The sequence below is a fragment of the Hypanus sabinus genome, chromosome 2, assembly GCF_030144855.1.
Source record: "Hypanus sabinus isolate sHypSab1 chromosome 2, sHypSab1.hap1, whole genome shotgun sequence".
Classification (NCBI taxonomy): domain Eukaryota; kingdom Metazoa; phylum Chordata; class Chondrichthyes; order Myliobatiformes; family Dasyatidae; genus Hypanus; species Hypanus sabinus.
In genome coordinates this window covers 183,261,839-183,275,248 of record NC_082707.1, presented here as the reverse complement: position 1 = coordinate 183,275,248, position 13,410 = coordinate 183,261,839, and the positions used below count along the sequence as shown (strand labels likewise).

The following is a 13,410-nucleotide window of genomic DNA, read 5'->3' as shown; positions in this document are numbered from 1 at the left end:
AACGGTCTCTGTTTTTCTATGATCCATGTGCCTATCTAGCAGTTTCTTAAATGTCCCTAATGTACCTGCCTCTACCAGCACTCCTAGCAAGGTGTTCCATGCACCCAGCACTTGCTTGGTAAAACACTTACCTCTGATGTTCCCCCTGTACTTCCCCTCACTCACCTTAAAGTTATGACCCCTTGTATTAGTCTTTATGAATATCTGCAGATATGAACAAGCTCCCATAATTATAGGAAACTTGAATGATTCCTCTGCCTCCACTTTTAATAACTGTTCTTTCTAATCTGCCTTATGTCATTGATTACAATACTGTGGAGGTATAGTCATAGAGTGCTACAGCACAAAACAGGCCTTTCCATACTGAGATATTATATGGTTATCACATTGTGTGATTGTACTTTTTTTTCCAGACATTGACAAAATCAACATACAAGTGGAATCAGTAAAAATGTGCAACTAGTTTGTTTCCCAGGGATGACCTCTTAGTAGTGTCTTTGTTTCATTCAAATCATTACCCAGTTCTTTGAGCAACACTGACTGTTATATTATACTTTTGTCAATGTGAAGTGCCTCAGGATGATTCAGACACCATCAGGGTGTGATATAAACAAGTTAGCAGAGCATCATACACAGGAAGAGCCCATCAATTGTACCTCTAGAAAATAGAGCAGTACCGCACAGGAACAGGCTCTTTGGCCCAGATTTGCCAAATTAAACACCCTACTAAACTATTCCTTTTTCCCAACACCATGTCTTATATTCTATTCTCTGCATGATCATGTGCCTATCTAAGAGCCACTTAAACCCTATTGTATCTGCCTCCATCACCTCGCCAGGAGTATATTAGTCACCCACCACTCTTTATGTAAAAAAAAAGTTGCTCCACAGATCTTTGAACGTACCTTAAAAGAACGTGACGTTGAGAAGAAGATACCAAATCACTATCATATCTATGCCTCTCAATCACAGTAGCATGGTTAGCATAAACGACAGGGGTTCAATTCCTGCCCATCTCTAAGGAGTTTGTATGTTTCCCCTGTAACAACGTGCTTTTCCTCTGGGTGCTCTGGTTTCCTCCCACATTCCAAAGATTTATGGGTTAGGCCCAGCAAGTTGTGGGCATGCTACATTAGCACCAAAAGCATGGTGACACTTGCGGGGCCCCCAGCACATCCTTGGACTGTGTTGGTCACTGACACAAACAACACATTTCACTGTATATTTTGATGTACATATGACAAATACAGCTAAATCTTTAATCTCAATTTTATAAGCATCGCTCAGACCTCCCCTCAGCCTCTGATGCTCCAGAAAAAACAACCCAAGTTTGTCCAATCTTTCCATTTCAATTTTCAACTACTATCCTCTGAGGCCTTGACTTTAGCTGCCAATTAACAAGCAATGGAATTCCAGCCCTTCTTCCTCCTCTTAAGAGGCAGCCTTAAAACTATTCCTGTGCAAAAATACTTTTTGGTCATCTGAATATGTCTGCATTATTTGATGGGTGGCAACTTCCCATGAATGTTTTTGTGAAATACTTTGGTGTATTTTGGAAGATGCAAGTGCTACAGAAAATGCACGCTAAGATAGCAAGGGAATTTTAAATGGTACAATGCATGTCAACTGTTTATTCTCTTCTATAGACACTACATGACCTGTTGAGTTTCTCCATTTTGTGTGTGCTGTTCTCGATTTCCAGCATCTGCAGAATCACTTGTATTTCTGCATTTTGATGTGTTTTTACTTCCTAGTAAGCTGAAAGACATACAATAACTGATATATAGTTACTCTTCCAGTTAGCTGAAATCTGCTTATATGGGGCTATATTGCTCTGCCAAGGAAGCAGCTATCAGATTTTCAGACTTGTCTGCTAGAAGAATTTAGATTCCATCTCCACATAGCTGTATTTCAGCACATTGAGGCTGACATCACAATGCACTACCTCTTTGAAAAAGGGACTACCCACGCTGATGATTAAATATTTTTTAAATCCACATACCTTGCTCAACACTAACAAAAATAAGCTAACCTTTCAGCATGTTGTAATCATCATCATTGTTTAACCATTTGTTCCTTTAACATGTTAAACAAGACATTTAAACTTTTATAATCTCCAAGTAAACCTCAACAAACTTGATCATACATTCAACACACCAATATTAAGAGTCACTCAATGACAACTGTCCAGATGTGATTAACTTTCACCAGATAATGTACATTATAACTGACAATGCATAAATAATCTAACAGATTATTATTACTAAATTCAGCTATATTAAAAAATTCAAACAACATTATGTGCAAGTGATTCCAACAACAGCAACAAGATAAGAAGAAACAGGGAATAAAAATGCAGTTACTAATAAATGGAAATAAAAAAGTAGCTGGAAACGCAGGTGAGACAGCATCCGTGGAAAGTGAATTAGCATTTCAGCTCCTGGTCTATTTGTCAAAATTGGAAAACATAAAAACAACACACACAAAATGCCGGACGATCTCAGCAAGTCAGGCAGCATCTATGGAGGGGAATAAACAGTTGATGCTTTGGGCTGAGACCCTTCATCAGGTCTGAAAAGGAAGGAGGTGATGGGTAGGTGAGGAGAAAAGAAGGGGTTTGAAGGAGCCAGTATATGGATTGTTAAAAGAGAGAAGGGAAAGGATGCAGAAATTACTATAAGTTGAGAAATCAATGTTCATATCATCAGTTTGGAGGCTGTTTATGAGGTGTTACTCCTTCAACCTGAGTTTGGCCACATCATGGCAGTAGAGGAGGCCATGGACCGATATATCAGAATGGGAACGGGAAGTTCAATTGAAATGGGTGGCCACCAGGAGATCCAGCCTTTTGCGGCGGACAGAGTAAAGGTGCTCAACAAAACCATCCACCAATCTGCGTCGGGTCACCGACGTAGAGGAGGCTGCAACGGAAGATTGGATACAATAGATTACCTTGACAGATCCCAGCATTTTGTGTGTGTTGCTCAAGAATTCCAGCATCTGCAGAATCACTTGTGTTCAAAGACAAGTTAGTTTTTAGTAGGGGCTGTAGAGGAGGGATGGTCAGAACAAAAGGAACATCACTGATTGGGCAAGTCCAAAAGGGTTAACGCAGATGGTTTCTAGCATATTAAACTTCATTGTGTAATGTGTTGTAAATGGTGAGGCTATAAGACATGCCCTGCACATCTGACTATACCAAAAGAATTACAAAAGTCAACCAACATAATGGCTGCCTGGTGGCACAAGAGATTGCAGATGATAGAATCTGGAGCAAAAGACAACTGGTGGAGGAACTTCTAGCAATTTCTCCACCCTCCACTTCTCTTTCTCCCCCTCTTACCTCTTTCTCTTTTACTCACCTGCCCATCAACTCCCTCTGGTGTCCCTCCTCATTCACTTTCTCTCATGGTCCACTCTCAGATTCTTTCTTCTTCAGCCCTTTATCTCTTCAGCCCATCCACTCCCAACTTCTCACTTCATCCCTTCTCCCCCACCCACAAACCTTTCCCCTCACCTGGTCTCACCTATCACCTGCCAGCTTGTACTCTTTCCCCTCCCCCCCACCTTTTTATTCTGGCTTCTGCCCCCTTCCTTTCCAGTCCTGATGAAGGGTCGCGGCCTGAAACATTGACTTTTTATTTCTTCTCCATAGATGTTGCCTGACTTGCTGTGTTCTCCCAGCATTTTGTATGTGTTGCTGAAGGAATTCAGTGTGTCAGGAAGAATCTGTGGAGGCGAAGGGATGGTCTACGATTCTGGCCAAGACCTTGCATCAGGACCGAGAGTGCAGAGGGAAGATAGCCATCTTAAAGAAGTGAGAGGAAGAGGTGAGACAGGGTTGGAACATGACTGGCAGGAGTGACCAGTTCTGATAGAGGAAGGGAGAGTGAGCTACCTAAAGGAAAAGGCAACAAACACGTCAATTCTGAAATTGACTGATGTAAACAAAGCAGTTGAACTTCCTTTTGATTAAAGAAAGTACTAACATTTCAACATTTCATTAAATTACTTTAAATAACTTGCCTCACAGCATCACCATGTTCATTTAAATTGTCACAACCGGTACAACTGAAGGTGAATTGCAACATTATAAAACATCACCTCTTTTTGTTAATGGCTGCTGGCTTCTTAATCAAAATCTGTCCTAACTTTGATTGCTTTGAAGATGGCTAAATGCATCAGAGAAATAAAAACAAACTGCTGGAGGAACTCAGCCAGTCAGGCGGCATCTGTGTAAGTGAAAGGGTAATTGACAATTCAGGTCAAGTCCCAACATCAGGACTGATGGTCTAAAAGAGACTGTGGGGGGGGGGGGGGGGGGGTAGGGGTGAAAAAGTGAATCAGATGCTGGTAAAAGGGATTGATGGGCAGATGGATGAGAGAAGGGTAGAAATAGAAACAGATGCTGGGAGGTGATAGGGTGATAGTGGAGCGGGACTGGAACTTATGGAATCAGTTAGGGTGGATAGATAATGAGAGGAACCAGAAGACAGGCAGATGGAACCAGGTGACCAGATGGGAGAATGGTAAAGGTGGTGGTGGTGGTGGTGGGGGGGGGGGGGGTGGGTTGCTGGGTGAGTGTTTAGAATGAAGCAGTTAGGATCTACAGCCTTTTGCATCTTCACTGGAGAAATAGCTCCTAAAACTGCTTTAAATCTGCTATAAGCACACTGCATTGCGTGTACTTATTCCTTCTGTTTTGACAGATCTGAACACAGTTTAATTGCTTTATTCTCTTCCATCAAAACAGCTTTCATTTCTTATAAATATCCCCTAATAATTTCTTAAAGCATAAAGAACCGCTCTTACAAATGACTTGTGACCATGCCAAATATAATGACCCACTACATTATAGTCTAGAGTTGCCCAAGTGCTCTCTAATAAACATTAAGATGATGGGGGGGGGGGGGGGGGGGGAAATACAGTTTATTTCACAATTTTTCAAGATACCTGATAATTAAAGATTCAAATTTATTTATCACACATACTTCAAAATATAGAATGAAATGTGTCATTTGCGTTAACAATCAACACATTGTGCTGGGTCAGCCTGCTAGTGTCGCTATGCATTCTGGCACCAACATTACGTGCTCACAATGCTCAGCAGAACAACACAGAACATAACAAAACACAACATACAAAGAAACAAAACAAACCCCATTTCTCCCTTACACCTACCCTCCCACATACATAGTTCTCCAACCCCTGAACAGGCCGTCTTTGACCTTCAGCAAACCTGGACTCAGAGACATTGGGATTTCAACTTTCCCATACCTGAAAATTGATATGTTAACTAACATCCAAATCTCTAACGATCTCCCCCAAATAATTTACTTCCAATGCATTCAAACCCTTACTAATGTTCACAGTGAATGTCAACCATTACTGATCTTGCCATAAAAACTATGGTTGCCTCTATTTCTACAATGCTAGGACTTTTACTGTAAGTGGAGACTCTCCTTGAGGTACTTCAGTTCTTTACTGGATCCAGTACATGGTCCATATCCAATTCTTGCCCATGGTATCTACTGAAGTTGGTCTACTAATAACTTATGTAAATCCTTTTAGAACTTCATGCACACTTCAACATTTACAATCAGATATTTGAAGATCCATCCTGGACCTAACATATTGATGCAATTATGAAGTGGGGTGCATGAGGTTGTATTTCATTAGGAGTATCAGGCAGTTTGGTATGCAACCAAAGACTCTAGCAAATTTCTACAGATGTTCAATGGAGAGCATACTGACTGGTTGCATCATCAGCTAGTATGGGGTGCCAAAGCACAGTATCAGAAAAAGCAGTAGAGGATTGGAAATTCAGCTATCTCGATCATGAGCACAACTGGGGACATCTTCAAAAGGTGGTGCCTCAAGAAGGAAGCATCTAACATGAAGGACTCACCCCCAACCAGGACATGCCCTCTTTTCATTGCTATCAGGGAGGCAGTACAGGAAGTTGAAAATGCATGCTCAACATTTTAAGAACAGCTTTTTCCCCTGTGCCATCAGATTTCTGAAAGCCCTATGAAAATTACCCAGAAAAAGCAGGATCTCTCAGTGGCCTCCCATTTTAAATTCCACTTCCCATTTGCATTCCAACATGTTAGTCCATGGCCTCCTCTAATGTTATGATGAGGCCACACTCAGGTTGGAAGAGCACACCTTATACTTCCTTTGGGTAGCCTCCAGCCTGATAGCATGAACACCTATTTTTTGAATTTCCGGTAATGCCCACCTCCATTGCTTCACCATTCCCCACTTCCTTTTCCCCTTTCTTACCTTATCTCCTTACCTGCCCATCGCCTCCCTTTGGTGCTCCTCCCCCTTTTCTTTCTTCCATGGCCTTGTCCTCTTCTATCAGATTCCCCCTTCTCCAGCCCTGTATCTATATCACCAATCAACTTCCCAGCTCTTTACTTCACAACTCCCCCAACCCCACTCCCCCGCTTCCTGGTTTCATCTATCATCTTACGTTTCTTCCTCCCCCCCCCCCCCACATCTTAATCCTTTTTCCTGTAGTTCTGATGAAGGGTCTTGGCCTGATACATCAACTCCATAGATGCTGCCTGGCCTGCTGAGTTTCTCCAGCATTTTGTGTGTGTTACTTGGATTTCCAGCTTCTGCAGATTTTCTATTTATGACCTCACTATTTTGCTCTCTTTTTACAATTTTTTTAATATCCTCCATTGTAACTGATAGAAATGTTTATACCACACAAAAAGACAAATAAACAAATTTCATGACATGTAAGTGATAATAAACCGGATCCTGATTTAAAATCCTTTATTAATTTTAGATGGCTCCTCTCTCAAAAACAAGGAAGACAAACAAGCAGCATCTACTCCTTAAGAAAATTACAATTTGTGCATAACAAACATAACTATGTTAAATAACTAAGTTTCAGCAGTTATCTGGAACATCCCTTTCAATAACATTCCTAGCATAAAAATGTGGTTGATGGTGGAAATTAAATTGTAGCGTACTTCCTACTTAAGGAAGGAAAGCAGGTAGTTATACTGAATATCGACTATTGCTTGCTCATCAAATGCAAGCTTGAGTTGATGTCTTTCCTTCCTGAAATAGCATTGAGTGACTCTGTTGTAAAGGAGGAGGAACAGTGAGTTCATTTCTTACAGTTGTGCTGAGCAAAGCAGCTGATGTCAGACCTCTACATACCTATGGCTTTTTAAGGGCAAGGGTGACATCACTAGTTTCTTCTTTGGTACAGCTTAGTGCAGATGTGTCCAGATGAAGTCCTTCACTTCTGGTCTAGCACAGGAAGCACTTCTAGGAGCAGCCAAATAAAAACCCAAAGGTTTGGTATCATTGAAATCATTGTTACGAATGACTGCATAGAATATCAGGGCTCTGTGTGTGTGTGTGTGTTTCTTTTTGGAGTGAGGGAGGAACAGAACCACATGAATGTGGCAACAAGTTTGTTAAAGAGAAAAACTAATGGCATTATCAATTGCCAGTGTACTGAATACATTTTCCACAAGTTCTGACAACAGCAGCTCTGCTCAACTGGAACCATTTTTAAAACAAATTCAAAACTACTAAACAAGCCAGAAGATTGTATACTTTGAAATTCCACATTGCTCCATTTTCTAACACAACATGCCAATCCAGTATGTTTAAACATTTAGAATTATGGAGATGTGATCAACAACAACTATCAAATCCAACAGTATAATACACTGGAATGTGGGAACAACGTGGCTAGGAAGTGGGGTGTGGGGTGAAAAAGTGGGACAGCCATGGGGGGGGGGGGGGGTTCTTAAATCTAAAGAAACGCAAAAGTAACTTAGAAAGAAATAGCAATCTTCTAATTAGCAAAGTTCAGTACTTGCTACAACCTCCTTCAAGGCACTTAGTTAAAATCAGTAATTTGGTTTGCAGCAACCTAGTGGCTTGTTTTCCCAAGAAACTTACCATAACAAATCCAAGCAAATTATGTAGAGAACTTAACATTCAAAAATGCATTCATAAATTTGGCATGTTTAATTTGTACAAATGCAAGTTCAAAGTATACTAAATTTATTCATTATATCTTACATATTGTGCAACTTCATATCCACCAACAGTGCTAACTCTATCCTCTAGTTCTCTGAAGCATGCTTCAGAAGTTCAAACTATACTACAGTATTAATAGAAAGACTTGATGGGTTGCCAGTAGTATCCAATAATGACAGTTAGATTTGTGCAGTTCTTCATTGATGATGCAAACTGCACAATAAAAGCATGTGCCGGAGGGGTTTTAAAGTGGAAAAGCCGTTGCACTTCCACTCTCGACCTTGATTATTAAAAAAACCAGCTAGAAAGCATCCACCTTGCACTGAAGAACATGCTGCTTGATGCTGTCTTGCACCAAAAAAAAATCTCTTTTTAACTGACTGCTATGTAGCCTTCAGGTGCACGGGGTGTCCAGGGAGTGACAGCACCACCAGTGAAGGGGCTCATTGTGTCCCACTCTGGGGATGTTTACTCATCTCTGGAAAGTTCCTACCAGACACTCAGCTTACACCTGTTGCATGCAACAGCTGCCACACCCCAGTATACCACTTCAGTAGCTAGGCTAAACCAGGTGTGGGTAGCCGGATGTCTGTCCTAAAATGTGAAGTCAGACCTGGCAGACTGTCTGGATGAGATCAACAGAAAGATCCAACGGCCAGGAAGGCAGTCCTGTAATGCTTCATGGAGAGCAAAGGGCATGACAAGGCACAGGAGTAGTGTTGGTCATCCACTGCAACAAAGGAGGACCCCAGCTGTGACAACTATCCTAGCACTGGACCTGGACTTACAAGGGTACAGAGTGGAACTGCTCTAGTGCAACAGCTTTTCCACTTTAAAACCTCTCCAGTAAGGTTTTTTTTTTGTGGAGTTCACATATTCGACAAAGAACTGCACAAACCTAACTGTCACCATCAGATACGACAGACAACCAATCATGTAGACTTTAGTGAAAACCCCATGGAATTACACTTAGAGGTGACTTTTTGCATTTTTTAAGACCAAGTGAAATTCATAATTCAGGAAATTAACAATTAAATACAGGAGGAAGCATTCTCTGAATATTTAGAAAATTACAGTAAGTATGGTTACTTTTGATCTGGAATGAAACAAATAACATTTGGTTTATTGACAGCATATCTGGGATGAGGGTTGCATTGTCGGTTTCCATTCCTCAGCTGAGCTATTCTGCCTTGGAATGGACAAGAAAAGCTCTCCAGTCATCGCTGTCTGAGTTTAGAAACAGGCAATGCTAGGAGTTGAGTAGCAGACAAAGTACCTTCATCACCACTCAACATTTTAAATAAACGTGTATTTGCATGCCACAGGCTGAAGATAAGATGATGATTGGTACTGACCATTATACGGAGATGGCTCACCTTTGCTGGGCTTCTCCTCAGTGGTATTCGCCAGCAAGGGGGCAGTCAGGACATGCATGCAGTGTTTGTAAAAGAAACTGAGGAATTCAGTCTTCTCTGTTTTCTGTGCAAGGAAATTAAATATTCCAAATCACAGCAAACTATTCCATGCAAACAGTGCTGATATTGTAAAAAATATCATTTATAATATAGAAAAGAAGATACAGGCAGTCCCCGGTTTATGAAAGAGTTCTGTTCCCGAGTCCGCCTTTAAGTCGGATTTGTACGTAAGTCGGAACAAGTACATCCGGTATTATTTAGCATTAGTTAGTCAAACGTTTGTCTTAATATATAGTATATATTTTACCTTTCTATGCATATAAAACACTTAACAAACGTATGTATTCCAATAATTAAACCACTGTGTTGCTTAGTAATAATTGTTGCTTTCAACGGGGCAGGGCTTTTCACATGCTCCATTATTCTCATTTTATCCTTTAAAATTGCTCTGATCGTTGACCGACTGTAACTGAATTTCAAATTTCCAGTGAATAGTGAGTTTTGTATCCAGCACTGATACTCCCTCTGCCCTGCCTGCCCACTTCCTCCCCTCCACCATTCTCATTCACCATCCTATGTTTATAACTGCCACAGACCGTTTAGCTGCAATGTACAAAATTTTTCCTGTGACCTCAGTTGGCATCACCATCATTTGTGTCATTTGATCTCTCTTGGTCACAGACACTGCATGAGTTCACTCCTCTCCTGCAGCTTAAAACAATGGAACAGAGAGATCTGGGATTTGAGATCCACAATTTCTTTGAGGGATATAGATAGAGTAAATGCAAGCACTGAGATTGGGTGACACTAGATCTAGAGGTCATGGGCTAAGGGTGAAAGATGAAATATTTAATGGGAATTGAAAGGGGATTTCTTCACTCATAGGATAGTGTGAGTGTGTAAGGAGCTGCCAGAGGACATAGTTGATGCAGGTTCGATTTCGACATAAGAAATTTGGATAGGTACCTGGATGAGTGGAGTATGGAGGTCTATGGTCAGGTGCAGGTTGATGGAACTAGGCAGAATAACAGTTCACCATGGACTAGATGAGCCAAAATGCCAGTATCTATGCTGTAGCGTTTGATGACTATGTTAGTTTTCTAAAGTTTTCCCAGTCCTGATGAAAGTCATTGACCTGAAAATTTAACTTTGTTTCTCTCTCTCTACAGATGCTGCTTGAGCACCTTTACATTTTTACAGCATTTTTTTGTCTTTCTTTCAGATTTTAGCATCTACAGTTGTTTGATTTGTGATCAAATCAGGTCAGATCAGAAAAAAATTCTGTGGTTTTGGCAACACTACCAAGAAATGGCCAATAAAGGTCTGCTCTCTGATCCTTTCTAAATAGAATATTAATGATAGGTATCAATGTGCCAAATTAATCAAAATCAAAAAGGGCAGCTGTTTGTTTTATTCCTCAGTTACCCAGCAGAGGGAACTATTGTGATTTTATAGATTAAAAGCACTTCATGAATTTACCCAAGCTGTACTTAAAAATTCACCCTAAATTTACTAATTTTCCCATAAACCCATCTTATAAAATGGACAAATGGTTTGTTAAATTGTGAAATAATTCCTTTAACTAATCCCCCTTCCTATCAGGCAGAAGATACAAAAGCCTAGAAGCACATACCACCAGGCTCAAGAACAGCTTCTATCCCACTGTTATAAGACTTGTAAATGATTCCCTAGTATGTTACGATAGACCCTTGACTTCACGAGCTACTTCACTGTGGCCTTTGCACATTATTGTTTGCTTGTACTCTCTGTAAATGGAATTCTTTATTCTGCATTCTGTTGTATTATCACAATGCACTATGGTAATGAAAAGATCTGTATGGATGGCAGACTAAACAAGAAGTTTCTTACTGTACTTGGCACATGTGACAATAATAAACCAATTCACCAACTTAAATCACCTGAAAAAAATACAATTTAAACTCAATATTTGGCTAGATCACAACTGGAAATAGCTTTATGTAGAGAACAGTTTCCAGGAACAACTACCTGGCTTAGTAATCGCTTAAGGGAATTCTCTGCCTTGTATGATGTGTGCAAGGTCATCACATTTGAACTTTCACATCCAGAAAAAAATCTGGTTGTGTCGGTGGGTACCACAGGTGCTGTTGCCTGACACTAGTGGTCTAACTTGATGTAGCCCATTAGTACAATGGATTAATATGTGTGCTCAAGCAGGGGAACTTATTCTGTATTCCATTCTTTGTCTGACACTTTAAAAAAAAATCACAAAACAATTCCATATCTTGAACTAGAAAGAGGTGGAAATCATGGTGTTTGCTACACAGAACATTACAAGACACTACAGGCCCTTTGGCCCATGGTGTTGTGCCGACCTTTTAACCCATGCTATGATCAATCTAACTTTTCCTTCCTACATTTTCTATCACCCATGTGCCTATCTAAGAGTTTCTTAAATGCCCTTATTTATCCGCCTCTACAATCACCACTGGCAGGGCATTCCATGCACCCACCACTCTCCAAGTAAAGAACTTGCCTCTGACACCCCTCTTCCCTCATACTTCCCCTCCAATCATCTTAAAATTATGCCCTCGAGGCTGTAAGCGTCAGGGGATGAAACTGACACTGTATTAGCTATAAAAATAAACAGATAAAATAGCAAATGCAACGTTAAAAAAAAACACAAGACCTTAGCATACTTACATTGGCCGTGGCCAACATGTTCTCAGGGTCAACCAGAGTGCGGAGTAGTCCCATAAGTTGGACTGCACCACCAAGCTCAGGATCTGGATCACAAATCATATGTTCAATGATGAGATTAATGAGGAGGATATCCTAAAAAAAAGCACAACAATAGCTATGAGTTTCATACTTAAACCAAAATACAAACTGATTTAAGTGACCACATATTTATCCCAATAACATGGATGAATAACCATAATTATACAACAAACACAGCATATAGATTTTTATATAAGAACTAAATTGAATAAAAATGGCACAAGCTCATTCTTGTTTTTCTTGTCATTTCAGTTCACATACGATGACAAATTTAGGTTATTGTACATATGTGTTCTGCTTATTTGTTTGCAATGATGTTTGGAAGTGTCCAAGACCATTGGTTTACAATAAATGAATATTTTGCAACACACACGCACACAAAATGCTGGAAAAACCCAGTAGGTCAGTCGATGTTTTGGGCCAAGACCCTTCCCCAGGACAAATTCTTCAAATGCCCTTTGAAACTTTATCAGCATTCTATCAGTGTTGTTGTGAAACTCAAATATCAAATGATTTTTGTTGCTGAACAGTATTATAAAGATTAGCTTGTTTTCTCACATGTACGTACATCAAAACATACAGTGAAATGCACTGTGTGTACCAAACAACTAACAAAGTCAGAGGATGTACTGGGGGCAGCCCACAAGTATCGCCATGCTTTTGGTGGCAATATAGCATGCCCACAATTTACTAACCCAACCTGTACATCTTTGGAATGTGAGAGGAATCTGGAGCATCAAGAAAAGACATACGGACATGGAGAAATTATACAAACTTCTTACAGACAATGGAGGAATTGGATCAGGGTTGCTGGAGCTGTAATAAAGTCTTGCTAACCACTAAGCTACCATGTTGCCCTATTCCCGATGGACTTCAGGATGATTTGATCATAAAAAACAGAATGAAATGCAATCTCCACGACATATAACTTTGCGAATGTAGATACTAATCATAAGCAGGAGTAAGACAGTTGGGCCATCCACCAAGTGTGGCTGTTTAAAATCTTGGATAATCTGATTATCACCTCAATTAGACATCATTGTTCTCGTGCAGTAACCTTTCAATCCCTTGATTATCAGGAACGTAGCTATTTTTACCCTTAAGTTCAGACTGTGCTGTCACCATCCCTTCAGGAAGAGCATGCTAAAGACCTGTGAACTCAGGAGAAAAAAAACAAGTGACTCAATTGCCTTAAAAAGTGACCCCCTAGCTCCAG

At 40.3% G+C, this 13,410-nt stretch overlaps 1 protein-coding gene across 4 annotated transcripts in view; it reads right to left on the bottom strand.

Annotated features, from left to right (window-relative positions):
* Window positions 1-13,410, bottom strand: part of smek1 (SMEK homolog 1, suppressor of mek1 (Dictyostelium)) — a 136,241-nt gene that overhangs the window by 15,685 nt on the left and 107,146 nt on the right. For 3 of the 4 annotated variants that reach the window (XM_059960960.1, XM_059960976.1, XM_059960971.1), the window contains 2 exons: window positions 12,117-12,248; window positions 9,375-9,498 (listed from right to left, as the gene is read on the bottom strand). In XM_059960960.1, the coding sequence (XP_059816943.1) occupies window positions 9,375-9,498; window positions 12,117-12,248 (256 nt within the window). The remainder of the gene's footprint in view (window positions 1-9,374; window positions 9,499-12,116; window positions 12,249-13,410) is intronic. The other variant, XM_059960964.1, reaches the window with a different exon arrangement.